The following is a 14,785-nucleotide window of genomic DNA, read 5'->3' as shown; positions in this document are numbered from 1 at the left end:
CTCCGAATTTGTTTCCCCCGAAACCCTTCAGAACCTCTACTCTTCTTGCAACTAAAAATTTCTCCCTAACTCTTTCTTCTCTATTTCTCAAGCTCTCACTTGATTCCTCTTTTCTTGGTGCAAAATACCCTTCCCTCCTACGGCTATTTATAGTAAAAAAAAATTTACTATTCATTAATATTTTAATATTATTTATTATTTTAATATTATTTAAAAATAATATTTCAATCATTTTCTGACCAAATCTGATCCTAATTTCTACCTACTACTTACTTCCATGCTAAGGAATCCAAATGCTGAAAATTTATTTTTACTATTTACTATTCACTTTTACTATTCACTTTTTACTATTTACTATTCAATTTTTACTATTCGATTTTTTTAAAAATTTACTAAATAAGTTATCAAAAATTTTAACTTCTCCTTATAAAATTACTATAATTTTATATCCAAAATTTATATTTTTCTATCCATTAAAATTATTATTACTAATAAAATGCTAAAATTTACTATTATAAATTTTTTCATGGGTTTTACACATTTAATATTATTTTCTTTTACTTTTTTCTTTAAAAAATACAAAAATTTATACATTTATAATTATTTTACTTTTATAATATATATCAAATGAACATAAATGCTTGTCTTGCTACCATTTTCTAGATGGAGTACGCTAATCATAGCTTTCTAGAAAAAAGATGGAAAAAGGGAAGAAATTTCTAACTGCTTAGACTTTTTAGGGATAATAACTACTAATCAACAAAACCTTAAACGACCCATGTCTGAAGTTTATATGATCTCGATTAGTGCATAACTGTTGGATGATTGACCAAATCTTAGTTAGCCTTTAAGAATAAGGTGGACAAGTTTCAGATGAATCAAAGGAAATAATTGAAAGAAAAATGTGAAATGTGGTTGGTTGAAGACGCATAGTAGTACATAGAAAATTAAATAGTGAAAGCATGGTATAAGAATGAGAGGGTCAGAGTCAAGAAGCTGAAGCTGAAAGTCGTTGAAGCAGCTTCGCGTTGGAGTTCCCTTTCCCATTCAAGTACTGTATTCCTTTCGAGTACATAGGAAGGGACTCTACTACCTCCCCTTTCCACGCTTACAAATCAACCCAATATACTCACCTTTTCAAAGTTTTTGTCTTTTGGCCTTTTCATTCCGATCACCGTGATTTCCATGGATTTAGAAGCAGCACCCCAGCTTGAAGAAATAAAGCAAGAGGGTGTCGGTGGAGGGATCAAGAAGAAGAAGAAGAGCAAAAAGAGTTCTTTTTTTCCCAGCTTTGGCTGTTTCAGAATAGAACATGATGTTTCAGGAGGAGGTTTTGATATTGAGGTTGTTGATGAGTCTGGTCAGCGTCCCATCCCAACCCACTTGATCATAATGGTTAATGGTCTCGTTGGCAGGTTTGCCTAATTACTGTTACTTTTAAGTTTGAACCTTGTCTACACTATTTATGATTTGCCTCATGAATGTACCAGAGCATTTATCTGTCTAGGTTGTGTGTGTGATCTATTTGATGCAGCGCTCAGAATTGGAAATTTGCCGCAAAACAGCTTCTTAAAAGGTTTCCAGAAGATGCTGTTGTACATTGTAAGTTCGCAGAAACACAATTCTGTTTGTTTCCTTTGTCTGTTTAAGCAAAATCATCTTTCTGATGTGTGGTAGCATTGAGTCTGTGCAAATCTGATAAAAAAAAATCTCTTTTTATCAGGATTTTGATAAAAAAGAACCATGTTGTAAAAGTTACAATTTTAACTAATCAGAGAAAGTGTTGTGCGGTTGATTTTATTTAAATCTTACTATATTGTGAAGTAAACACATAGGAGAAGTTTATCATGGGTTACTGATGTTATTGCCTGCAAACTAGAAGCAACCTTCATCCCCTGTTTTTTTTAAAAGGCTAAAAAAAGTGAAGCAGTGTGAGTTATCTTCATTCTAAATTTCTATACTCTATTGCACTCTTTCAGAGCAAAATTGGTTTTCACCATTTAATGGAAATGTATAATCATTGTGCAATGCAGGCAGTGAACGCAATTCTTCGATGTTGACCTTTGATGGGATTGATGTAATGGGAGATAGACTAGCCGAGGAGGTGTGTTATGGCTTTGACATTCAGTTGTTTGATCTTTGTAATCGTTTATTCCACACGCAGTTAATTAGTTTAGCCCTTAAGGCGTTCAATTGACTTCAACTCTCTGGCAACAAACCCAGAAAGATAAAAGATATTTGTTTTCTTCTGTTTTCTCAGGTTATATCAGTTATAAAACGTCACCCAAGTGTTCAGAAAATTTCATTTGTAGGTCACTCTTTAGGAGGCTTGGTGGCAAGATATGCAATAGCCCGGCTTTATGGGAGAGACATATCTGTTGAACTTTCTGTGGGGAATGGACATTGTGAAAGCCATGTTTCAGATCAAGAATGTCATGATAGAAAATATGAAGGAAAAATTGCAGGACTCGAGCCCATTAATTTCATTACATCTGCAACGCCACACTTTGGTTCTAGAGGTCATAAACAGGTCATTCTTTGGTAGCTTTAGCCTATGACTTTATGGAGCAAAATTTGCAATTTGAATGCTTTATTGCCTGTGATGAGAAATGTTTTTCTGTAAAGTAAATTCTATAACTATTTATAAAACTAAGGGAGTAAAAACAATAAATAGAAGACTGTGTTATACACAGAAGTGGCTTAGTATGAGTTGATAATGACTTTATGTGAAGACAATGACATAGTTTTTGGAATTATGTATGCTTCAGGTTCCTATGTTCTGTGGATTTTACTCTCTGGAGAAAGCAGTGTCTCGTGTTGCTGGGGTTTTTGGTAAAACGGGAAAACATCTATTTTTAACAGATAGTGGCAATGGGAAACCCCCTCTTCTTCTCCAGATGGTTCGTGACTCCGAAGACATTAAATTCTTGTAAGAATTTATGGTTCTGTTTGTTTGATTTTTTTTCTCTGAGCCAATAACAAATAACATTCAACACCTCTTTCTCTATAGGTCTGCTTTACGCTCCTTCAAACGCCGCGTTGCCTATGCAAATGTTCGTTATGACCGTATCCTTGCCTTTTAGTCATAAGCCCAGATGAATTTGAAGTCTTAATCTGTCAATTTAGTTCTTGATTTTGATGCCAATCACTCAATATAATTTTGTCTGATTCAGAAATCAAAATAACCACAAGTACTATTAAATTGACGTGAATTAATGTTTAACTCCACAAATTATTTACACGAACAACTTGACTCTTTAAATAGAGCTAGTTGGATGGAGTACATCATCTATCAGACGTAGAAAGGAACTCCCTAAGGTAATCATCAAGATTCTGCAATATAATATATTGGTTTAATATAATTTATCTAAATTGCGTCTTTGTCTGACGTGTTGTTTTGTTCAGCGCCGGCATCTTTCAAGACATGAAAAGTACCCTCATATTGTAAATGTAGAGACAGCAAAATCTAGTTGTGTCGCTGAGGAAGTTCCTGCTGAATCCAAACTGAGTAGTGAATCCTGTAAACTTGATTCAGAAGGTATTTCGCTTTCAAGTTTTTCAACTGATGAGGTTTATTCTGTATTTGTAAAATTTGCTGATGTCTAAATATTTTTGGCATGTATAACTACTATGATAAACATGGCAATTTCTTATCTGTTGTGGTCGGAGTTGGCTGGTGCTTGGAGTTTTGTCATGACCCATGAAAGCGAAAATGAAAAAATAAAATCAAAGTTGCTGTCATTTGAAGATTAGTTTAAGAAGACATATTGACTTTGTTTAAAGCTAATAATTCGTCTTATAGTATGGTATTTGGTGGAGTCACTAATTGTCTTCCCTTCTGAAGGGGCAGTTAGATGTGAGAAACATTTTTAACAAGCGAATCAAATCTTCATATGATATACACCACGATGAGGTTAGTATAAAGTAGGTAATTTCAAAGAAAAAAAGTGTGTTTGCATGAGCTAAAAAAGCACTACTTATTATAACTGTGGCACTCTGAGATGTAATTTTTATTAAATTTGTGAGTAGTTCAAGATCATGGCTGTCATCACTAATCTAAATATGACAATCTAAAACTTGAATATGAATTTCGTAGAGACCATAGACACGTGAATGCATAATTATTTGCCATTACATAATAGTTTTTGTACAAGTACTTGTATCCTCTTGTTGGTGTTTATAAGAAAGCAAAGTTTCTTTAACAGAGAACAAAAATGAACAAAAAGTAACGATAAAATATATTAAAGGAGAATATATGGAAGGAGAACAATAAAAACTTATTTTATTGAATCAGGAAACATTACAATTTATAAAATTTAAAAATAACTATCCACTAACAATGTGTTCTTAGAATTAAGCCATTAAATAAAATGCATGAATCAAAATAACAAACCTAAACTGATTCCTTAAAACTAGGAAAATAATAAAAAATAAAACAGAATTAAAAGGTGCAGTCCTGAAGCAATTTTCTAACTTTCTAACACTCCTCGTAGAATTTCCTGGTATGGTTAAGAACCTTGAGAACAAATCCTGAATGTTGCTTCTGAAATTTAGTTACATGCTTCTGCCAAATCGGATTGAACATAAAGATATGATGCTTTATATTGTGTACAAATTAACAACCCTTGCAGAGGAAATGATCAGAATCTTGACAGCAATGAGCTGGGACAGAATTGATGTCAGCTTCAGTGGCAGTAGGCAGAAATATCTGGCACATAGCACCATTCAGGCAAGTTTCTGCTTCTTGAAACAGATAATGATAATGTAGGAACTATAATCCTTTTCTAATCTTAACACCAGGCAAGACCATTATGGGGTCTTCAATGTTTCACATTTTATGTTCTGAAAATCATAGTGATAATGATATTCTGCTATATTACACCTTGTTTTAAGTATTGACAATGCACTCTGTATGGTTGAAATCTGTTCTATATCAGGTGAATACTTACTGCATCAATTCCGATGGAGCAGACGTGATTCAACATATGGTTGACAGTTTTCAGATATAGTTTCCCATATTTCCAGATTCTAACAGCCAAGGGAATGCCATTTTTTGTAAGATGGAGAGGGCTTCATCACTTTTTTGCCATTGAAGTTGAAAAGAATACAGACCAAGAAGGTTTAGAGAACACAAGAATGTGAAAAATACATTGATAAAGAACAGAACGGGGCTTATAATTGCATCCTACATTGTTCTTGTGCCCATTCATTCTACTTTGACTGCAATGTATATGGAGTCATTTGGAATAAGAACACCCAAAATAAAGTTAAAAAGTTATACTCTTTCAAATACAGTACTCTCAAAATATTGCTTGCTGTAGTGTAATTACAGTTTCTGCGAAAATTATTTCAAAATCAATTTTCTTAAATTGTATTTGAATGAAGTTATTATCTTTATTAGAAAAGTACGCAACTGATGAATTCAGCAGTCATGAATAAGCCCAACTGGCCCACCACTCCATCAGCTTTGCGTAACAGTAATTTATAATGATGAGAGGAATAATGGAAGGAGATGCATTAATGTTTCGCGTACTCTTTCAAGGAACAAACGTAGTAAATCCTGTATATGTATAAACACGCAAGATCAATGCTATTTTTGCAATATACCTTAGAACAAGTATTAAAAATGAATAGAGAATAACACAAAATGAGAAGAAGAGATAAGCTAAAGTAATGTAAAGGTGAGTGTTTATAGACTTTGGTGGTTAAGTTAAAATGAATCATCTGGCAAATAGAATGGCCACAAGTTGGCCTCACAGCAGAAGAAAATAAATGTTCAAGGACAAAACAAGGCTGAACATGTTTCATTTTTTTCCAACTTCAGAAGTAAAGAAAGACCAAAGCATGAACTGTTGACACACCTATTCCGAGGTTGTGAATGAAGTTGGTTGTGTGTTTTTTTGTTTATGTTTGTGTCTTTGTATTTTGGTATTGAAAGTTTGTTGTGTGAGAATGGCATGGCCATTAATCGAAGTGTGAATGGTGCCCTCAGTTCGAGAATTTGTCACCATATGACAGAGGTTGGATTTTTGAGGCTCAGTTAACGAGGCACCGTGTGTGTTGGAGTGGTGAGGTCCTTCCTTTGCTTACACCCTTTCCTTCTCACAGAGTCCAAGATCTATAATACACCTTTTGCAGTGAGTGTTTATGAATTGATGGGGAAATAATAAGGGTAATAAAAGAGGTGAGAGTGAGTGATCGGTTTTGTATAATAGGGGTGACATTCAATTTCTGACCCACGTTTGGGACACCTTTTTCAGAATTTCAGCTGCACTGCCTTCTCTTCTGCCACATATCCCTCCTTTCTCTCACACTCTCTCTCTATGTCACACTGTTCTTTTCCACCATCATTTTTCCTCTATCAAGCTGTTAGTAGTATTTAGTTACACTCAAAACAATTTACTGAATCCTTTCTTCTGCAGTCTCTTTCCCCTGATGAGAAGATGGGGTTAACTCAAGTCTGTGTCTCCTGCCACAACTATAGACAAACCCTCCTATGCCTCATTCTCTTTGCTATTCTATTCACGGCCAAAGGTTGTCCCGCTTCTATATTCTTTCTTCTTCTTTCTCTTTTTATCCGATTAACTTTGCTTACTGTATATATATGCATGCAGCAAGACCAGTTTCTTCCAGTCTTATAGAGCCTGCTCAGGTACAAAATCATCATTGAATTCTTCTACTTTATATGTTCCAATCTGTTGGTATTTATTAACTTGAGGCACTGGTATTGAGTACTTCAATATTTGCAGAAGGACATGAAAAAGCCGGAACCGATGATGGTGGAAAAATCTCAGATAGGTTCTAGGCCTCCCAAGTGTGAAAGAAGATGCAGTACTTGTGAGCACTGTGAAGCAGTTCAAGTCCCTGTTGCACCTCAAATTCAACCTCATAGAAGTCATTTTTCACCAGCAAAAGCAACCACGGTTGTTTCTTACTCATCAAGAGGTGATGACCTTTCAAATTACAAACCAATGAGTTGGAAATGCAAGTGTGGGGATTACCTTTTCAATCCATGATCTAAAGGGGGAACTTACATACATATTTGCTTGGGAATCAACAATTCAAAATGTGTATGATTTCAATTATTTACATACCAATTCCTCTTCATGTTTCCGCACCTTGTAGATATTTGGCAATTATAGTCAATATTTGTGACTTCCTTTTGCTTAAACCACTCTTTTTTTCTGTTTTTTTTATCACATCTACTTGTTTTTATTTCTGCTTACAATGAAAAGCTTTTGTAAGTAAGGGTTTACTTTTTCTACTCAGACATTACCAGCATTTGGTATAAACCTCTAGGTATATCTTCTCCCTGCAAGTATATACTTTCCTTTTATGCTGCTATGGAATATAAAAATGAGATAATAAGAAAAAATGCATGGTGGGTTGGTAGATCCATTGCAATAACTAGATAAGAAGATGAAAGGGGAAGAGAAGCAGTGTGTCAGAGGGTCTTGTTTTCGTATGCTACAAGATTAAGATATTTTCAGCATCAGAATTCAGAGAGGGTGAGCTAATACCACCCACCTCGAACTGATAAAAGCATTAATCAATACATAACACACATCCATAAATCTGTCAACCTAGGGATCTCACTTATTAGCATAGTAGTAGTAGTATTTTTTTTCCCTTTCAGTTTTAGTTTAGCTGACACAAATATTTCAGTGATGAAATGAAATTGTGACACCTTGTGCAGTGCAGGGTTGTGTGTGTATGGTGCATTAATTGAGTGTTGAATGGGGAGAAAAGTTAGTAATGAAAGTGGCAATTTTGGTCCATTGAATTGAAGAAGTTGCTGTGATGTTGTTTATGGGAACACAACATTGATGTATGATAAACAGTGGGTGAATTTTTGTGAGTGAGTTGCATTGATTCATGAGTTTGGTTATCTCTTTTGTTGCAGACACTGAAGCGTGGTATTTAATGAGAGTATTATTCGCTGCTTGCACTGTACCTTCTATGACCATTCACCGTCTTTTATTCATCTCTCATCACTAGCTCCTCAATTCAAACTTCATACAAAAAAATCTCATTGTATCATAATTTCTAATACATTATCTTGAGTGGACATTACTGTCACTACTTAGGAGTATGCTAAAACCATGGGTTAAACAAACGAATACATGACATAACTCTGTTAAATCCTAACACAAATTATGTGGAAGTGTGTCCGTTACTTTTTCTTTAACTTTTCAACTTTCTAAACAACACAAACTTTCTTTATTTTTAAGTTTAGTTGAACCTTAAGCCTAACATATATTTGTTTTGCAGTTTCATTAATAAATAATTTTATTAATTGAAACATAAAGATAAAAAAATTACAGGTTTTCAAAATCTAAAGCTAAAATCACAACAAAAATAAAAATGTTAAATAAAAATTAAAAAAAAAGTGTAATTTGTCCACTCATGTTGTTTGTTAGGTAACTGGCATAGCAGAAGTGTATGTATAAGGAATTATTATTTTGATTTGCTTGGGAAGAAATAAAAATATAAGATTTAAAGAAAAGAGATAAATGAACCCAATTAGTTGTTGTACTGGTGTACTCACATGCCCTCATGAAGAGTAGTGTCAGAAAAAAAATGACTTTTATAAATAAATTTCTTAACTCATTTACTCTTTTTAAGATATCTCCGTGTCAATTCAATGTTTTGTTTTTTCCTCTTTCTTTTTATTTTCTTTTATTTGTGAGAATTAAGAAATAAAAAGTACATATAAAAAACTAAGGATTTGAATATGTTTATATGGATAATAATGTTTTGTTAAAATAAAAAGGAAAACATTATATATAGTTATGTTCTAAAAATGTGATAATGTAAATGTTAAATTAAAATTTTAACCCTCTGTTTTTTTAATTCAGAATTACGTCGTTTATTTTTTCAGTCCTAGTATTTGATAAATTTAATTTTTTGTTTAATCTATAATTATACATACATTTTTATTTTATTTTAATATAATTTGATCTTAAATCTAATATATTATTAATAGATAATTTAATTAACATGTGACAAAGTAAGTATTAGATTATTAAAAAGTTTAAAATTAAAATTGAGAAAAACCTATCACAGATCAAAATTTGAAAGAAAAAAAAATTGTAACCCAGTACTTATTTATGTAATTTGGATTTAACACGGAAAAATTTTCCTTTTAATTTTTTTAAACCTCGGACTCAGTTTTCTGAAATAGATTATACATATATTAGTAATTGTTTTAAATAATTCACTTATGTTTTTACAAATAACTTTATTGCGGAATATGTAAATCTGGTTGATTGTTTTAAACTTTTATTATTGAAAACTTTGATTTAGGTTCTACATTTGTATATATACAAGACACTTTACATGTAACTATACTCTTAATGATATCCATATATGTCCAATAGATGTCGCCCAACATGATGCAACATGGTAGGTTGAAAACTTAATGCACGCAATAAATGTTTTAAGAGATACTCTTTTTTTATTTCTTAATTATTTTAGAGAATTTTTGTTTTTGTTTTTTTTATGAAGATGTATGTTTGTATTTGATTGTTTGTTTTGTTTAATATGAAAAAAAGTTGAAACGAGAAATAAAGAAAAAGAAAAACTGATAAATATGTAAAAAAAAAATCCGTATAAAAAATTGTACAAAATATTATAAATGATTGTACATAGAAATATTAATAAATAGAAATCCCAATTTTATCATTGATGTTTTTTTAAGCATAGAAATAATTATTATAAACTATATTTTTTAGAAACAAAATATATCCTTTGGTCATGAATTATTATAACTAAATTGAACTAAAAAATTTATTTTTTTTTAAAGAAAAGCAAGTAATAGTATTCTTAACATTATTAGGTAGTGTTTTGATTAAAAAGTATATTTGAGCAACAGTGAGTGAATGAATTTAATGAAAAGGAAATTGTGGTGTTGTTTGTATTAAAGAATTTGAAAGGATGAATGAAGAAATTTGAAGATGAAGAAATTTGAAGATAAGGTTATGAGAATTTGTAAATGATGTAATAGGTGTGACAAATTAAAAAATATTTTAATTAATAAAAATAGATGGTTATTAATTTTTCTTTGTACAAAAATTTTATATAAATTTAAATTTAAGTAATTAAAATTACATATAAATGAAATTAAAATTGTTATTGATAAAAAAAATAAAATTGCAAAAATAAAATTAAAATATATAAAAAGTTTTTGTAAAAATAAATTTCAAATACATATTCTTAAATAATAATTTATATATTATTATTTAAGTTATTGTTAACAAAAAATATATATTAAATTTCACATAATAAATAAAAATTGTCTTTATTTATAATAAATTGAAATAAGATTTGAATATAAAGTACATTTTATTAATACAAATCTAATAAATTAAACTTAATAATTTTATAAAGTTATTTAATCTTATGTAAATGTTGTTACAAAAGTTATCAAATCCATAGTTTATTATAACTTGTCATCTTCAATATAAAAGTAAGGAAGTATAATTTTATTAATTAATTTGTGTTACCATTATACTATTTTATCATTTAATAATTACTAAAAAAATATTACTTAGTAAAGACTTATATAAAAAAATTTATAGATAATTATTGACTATCACAATTATTATAGATATATGACTAAAAAATAAATGAGTAAAATAAAAAAACTGACGATAGAAAAATTATTTATAGCTAATTAACTATGTTTAACTTTTAAATATTTATTGTAATTGCTATTTATTTCAGACATAAAAAAGAGATCATTGCTGTTATGTGCATTTAGGCAATATAGACATTTATCATATTAAAAACGAATCCCACATGTCTTTTTTAAAAATAGACATTTATGTTTATTATGCTTTTAGTGAATAAAACTACAGTTATATCTCCTGGAAATTAAAAAACAAAAAAACTCACTGCTTTTTAATAAAATGACATTATTTTTAATAAAATGACAGTAATAACATAATTTAAATATAATAATAAGTTAAGAAAGTAATATTACATTTCATGATTAAAATAATATTTTCTGAAAAATATAGTTTTCAATATTTTATAAGACCATCTATAATCGAACCCACAACACTACAATACTAACACTGGCTTTACTATAAAAAAAAGAGTCAAATGGAGAAACTAAGTTCAATTAAAATGCAAGAAAAAGACTAATAATAGAGTATACCCTGACATTAAAAATGAAAAATCATTTTACCAACCTCCAATTCCTATAATAAATACTCTTCTTCTTACCTTCGACAAAGGATGTCACTGTGCATGCCCTTTTCCGCCACACAGGAAAACATGCACGTGCGTCACGCATGGCTAGTCTAGCCCGTGACCACCATATGTTATTCACGAGGGTTCGTCGTCTTCTTTTTCTCTCTCATTGTGAACTTTCATCAAACACAGTCAGAGAGATTGCAGAGATATGGATATGCTTCATTTTTCGCACTGTCTTGCTCTCTCACACTGGTATAACATACCCTTCATCCTCTTTCCTCTATTTACTTGTTACTAATCCTAGTTTCTACCAGCTTTAATTACTTCCAAGTTGCACTCAACTTCAAAATCATCTCTTGTGGCATTCACTTTTCCTTTAGGCATGTGTATTAACTCTCTCTTGCCTCATTCTGTCTCTTTTTTTTAATGAATATTATACATTACTACTTGACCATAAAGTTTGGACTTGAACTGTGTATACTGACCTATCTCACTTTTTTAATACGGGTTTATCAGCTTAAATGTTGGTTGAATTGAAAAACTTTCGTATGTAGTGAATTTGTTCATTATTTGTATATATCAGAGTCCACTACTTGGAGTGAGGATAAAGAATGGAAGTATGAACTTTTGGATGTGATTTCTATTTTCAAAACTCTGCAAGTAAACAAAGCTATTCAGACTGACAACTACTAGAGTGCAAGGAACAAAATAGATAGAGGAATTGAAAGAGAGATTCAACATTATAAAAAAGATATGATGGGAGAACATCTCCAGATTATATAGTTTGGATTTTAGAATACTTGTTTTGGAATTTCAAAATTTAGTAGATTTTGATTGTTGGTGAGTAGTGGAGTACTGATTTGACTTAACAAAGTTAATTATGCAGAAAAAAAAAATGGTGAAAGAAGACTGTCACTGATTCACTGTCATGTTGAGATAGAAACTTACTAATCAATTTGCCTTCAGTTGCTTTACAAGGCATCAATATAACAATATTATTTCTTTATGCTGAAACGTTTTTCTACAGTTAGGACTTCTCTGTTTACTCTGTTGAAGACTTTGGTTTATGCTTGCTTGACTTTTTTATTTTTTACTTTTTTCTGATATGCTATTTTGGTCACACTAATGCTGCCTTGTACAGATTCTGCAAACACCTGATGTTTCATAAGTAAATCATGTTGAAGCAAGTATCCAATAGAAACCAGAGGACAAAAGGCTTCAAGGTAAAACAAGGTTTTAAAATATTTACTTTGATTGTTGCTGGCATATGGTTGCTTCACCAACTCAAACAGCACTCACATGAAAAGATGCCGTACGAGGAAACCTCTGCAAAAACATTTGAGACTCTGAAGGTTGGTTCTGAAACTAAAAGGCTTGGAAGAAAAGGGTTGCAACCACGGTCAAATGATAAACTGTTCGAATTGGAGGATACTGAAGAAAACGAACTTGAAAGGGATGATAGCATTGTTGGACATGATGGAGAAAGAACTGAAGAGGAAGAATCTGAGGAAGTAGAAGACCTTATTGATGAACAAGATAAAGAGAAGGAGGAGCAAAATGAAGACGAAGATAGTGAAGAGATGGGAAAACAGATGGAAGATATGAGCTTATTAGAGGATGAAGGTCATGACGAAGGTGAAAATGATACACAATCAAAAAGTGAGAAATATAACAAAGAGACTGGAGCATCTAGGGTTTTCATGAGGATGACAAAAAGTTTAGGTTCTGAATTTGAATTTGGAGAATTGAGAAAAGTAAAAGAGGAACAGGTGGGGAGTTCAAAAGGGCTTGACACAGAAAAGCAGAAGAAGAAAATCATGGACTCAAGCAAAGTCATTGGCCACAGCACTGATTCATTTCCAAATGTCTTAGCAACAAAAGGAATAAATGATGTGCTTGATTTTGGTGCTGGATCAAAGATTCGTTACTTAAGGAATGATTTTGATAGTGCAACCTATAGTATGCCACGATTTAACATGGGTGCTCTTAGAAACTTTTTTTCCTTTGAAATGGGACAGCTTCATGAGAGGAAAAATAAAAGTCACTTAGAATTTGAATGAGGAGAAATTGGAGAAAAGCATTGTATCAAGTTATCAATAACAACTGTAGAAATGAACTCAATAACGAGCTGAATAAGCAGACCCTTTCTGAGACACAACAAACCAAACTAAGTATCTGCTTTAAAATAATGTCTTGTACGCCGTTTTCCTTTTTCAGACTGTAAACAATTTATTCATACTTTCTGCTATTGTGAGTCTCTGAGTCATATTATGCCTTGTGCCCAGACAGTATTATAGTTCAAATATTCCACATAAAGTCAAAGTTTAAATGTTCCACACACACAGAAAAAACTAGTTGTAGTAACGAATTGCTTCGTATGGATTTGATCTCATCTTATTTTTGGTCCTCTATTTTTGATCTAGTTTGGTTCGTTTGCAAAAGGAGTTGCCGACATTTTTGTAAGTCAGGCTGGACCCAATGTTTTTATCTGTAGTATCAGATGGTCCATTTCCTTCAAGATTGAATGCCCTCGTGATGCATAACAACAAAAATGGCTAAGGGTACAAAAGCTGTGGGCTCACAATCCCTTCCTCTCGGTATTGGATTTATATATGGATATGGCAGAGCTTGTTAGTTTTGTCCTAGACAAATTCAGATATAATGAGTGAAAGTTCCTTTTCGAAAACAACACTGTACATAGCTGTGGCATTACTTCATCACAAGAGAGGAAATGATAGTAGTACATGCTGATACTTCAGTTTTAACACCATTCTTAAGTGATATTCAATATTAATAGAACTGGGATTATTGAAGTATTAAAGCAACAAATTTCAAAATAATACATTGTTAATATTTATTTTACAGTTATTGAAGAGACATGTGATTAATCAACCTACTAACTAGAATTTGTATTTCTTGTCAGTATTTATGTGAATAATAATAAGAAGAAACCGAGATCAGGTAAGTGTGAATTACCTACGTATAACAGTAGGAAATTTTTTATATTATCGTCTAATTATTATATATAGTAAAAATATCCATAGTGTAAAAATTATAAATCTAATAAAATAAATATATTCTAATAATTAAAAAGTATTTTTATTTTTGCATCTTCCATCTTTTTCCTTCTTTGAACCATGTCTATTCATAGCATCTTGTGACATTGTTTTAAAGAATTTGGCACAATTTGGCACAGTTTAGCCCAATAATTCTGATACTAACTTGCTACTTACGGTAATTCCTAAAAACAATTCTACCCAACTTTATTTCATGTGATATACACGTTGTAGGGCTTGAGACAACCTAGACAGAATGATATAAATCTCTGCAATTTGGTAAAATCATTTCAGATACAACAATTGATAATTATTCTTTTTAAAATATATATAATGGTCTCAGATTCTTTGCGTATGAGCTTTGAACAACGAGTCAAGGCAAATTACCTTGTACTAACTTGTATCTAGATATGATGTTTCAAAGTTATGTTCGCAAATTTGTCATGCTTCTAGTTACAGACGCAATCCCTTCTGCAATATAAGGTCATTATACGGATTACATGGAAAAATAGAATTCATCTTCAAAATTC

General features: G+C 31.3%; 3 protein-coding genes across 6 annotated transcripts; all 3 read left to right on the top strand.

Moving 5' to 3' along the window:
- Positions 1 to 812: 812 nt before the first annotated feature.
- LOC108329913 (putative lipase ROG1) lies at positions 813 to 5,306 on the top strand. 3 transcript variants are annotated; one of them, XM_017564294.2, is made up of 10 exons: positions 818 to 1,415; positions 1,535 to 1,602; positions 2,034 to 2,104; positions 2,261 to 2,530; positions 2,769 to 2,929; positions 3,011 to 3,066; positions 3,266 to 3,318; positions 3,406 to 3,538; positions 4,632 to 4,729; positions 4,938 to 5,306. In XM_017564294.2, the coding sequence occupies exons 1-10, from the start codon at positions 1,186 to 1,188 to the stop codon at positions 5,007 to 5,009; spliced, it is 1,212 nt and encodes a 403-aa protein (XP_017419783.1). In that variant the 5' UTR covers positions 818 to 1,185; the 3' UTR covers positions 5,010 to 5,306. The 3 variants fall into 3 exon arrangements, with proteins under 3 accessions (XP_052731744.1, XP_017419784.1, XP_017419783.1); XM_052875784.1 differs by lacking the exons at positions 4,632 to 4,729; positions 4,938 to 5,306 and adding an exon at positions 3,851 to 4,624 and having other exon boundaries at positions 813 to 1,415; XM_017564295.2 differs by lacking the exons at positions 4,632 to 4,729; positions 4,938 to 5,306 and adding an exon at positions 3,845 to 4,624 and having other exon boundaries at positions 813 to 1,415.
- A 72-nt stretch (positions 5,307 to 5,378) lies between these two features.
- On the top strand, positions 5,379 to 7,252 carry LOC128196096 (EPIDERMAL PATTERNING FACTOR-like protein 2). The gene is made up of 3 exons (XM_052875785.1): positions 5,379 to 6,534; positions 6,615 to 6,652; positions 6,750 to 7,252. The coding sequence occupies exons 1-3, from the start codon at positions 6,444 to 6,446 to the stop codon at positions 7,014 to 7,016; spliced, it is 396 nt and encodes a 131-aa protein (XP_052731745.1). The 5' UTR covers positions 5,379 to 6,443; the 3' UTR covers positions 7,017 to 7,252.
- A 4,004-nt stretch (positions 7,253 to 11,256) lies between these two features.
- Positions 11,257 to 13,447, top strand: LOC108330979 (uncharacterized). 2 transcript variants are annotated; one of them, XM_017565582.2, is made up of 2 exons: positions 11,257 to 11,451; positions 12,341 to 13,447. In XM_017565582.2, the coding sequence occupies exon 2, from the start codon at positions 12,375 to 12,377 to the stop codon at positions 13,257 to 13,259; it is 885 nt and encodes a 294-aa protein (XP_017421071.1). In that variant the 5' UTR covers positions 11,257 to 11,451; positions 12,341 to 12,374; the 3' UTR covers positions 13,260 to 13,447. The 2 variants fall into 2 exon arrangements, with proteins under 2 accessions (XP_017421071.1, XP_017421072.1); XM_017565583.2 differs by having other exon boundaries at positions 11,445 to 11,579.
- The last annotated feature ends 1,338 nt before the right edge of the window (positions 13,448 to 14,785 follow it).

The sequence above is a fragment of the Vigna angularis genome, chromosome 4, assembly GCF_016808095.1.
Source record: "Vigna angularis cultivar LongXiaoDou No.4 chromosome 4, ASM1680809v1, whole genome shotgun sequence".
NCBI classification, from domain to species: domain Eukaryota; kingdom Viridiplantae; phylum Streptophyta; class Magnoliopsida; order Fabales; family Fabaceae; genus Vigna; species Vigna angularis.
Note: the sequence above shows the minus strand (reverse complement) of the source record. Positions and strands in the feature narration are given on the sequence as shown.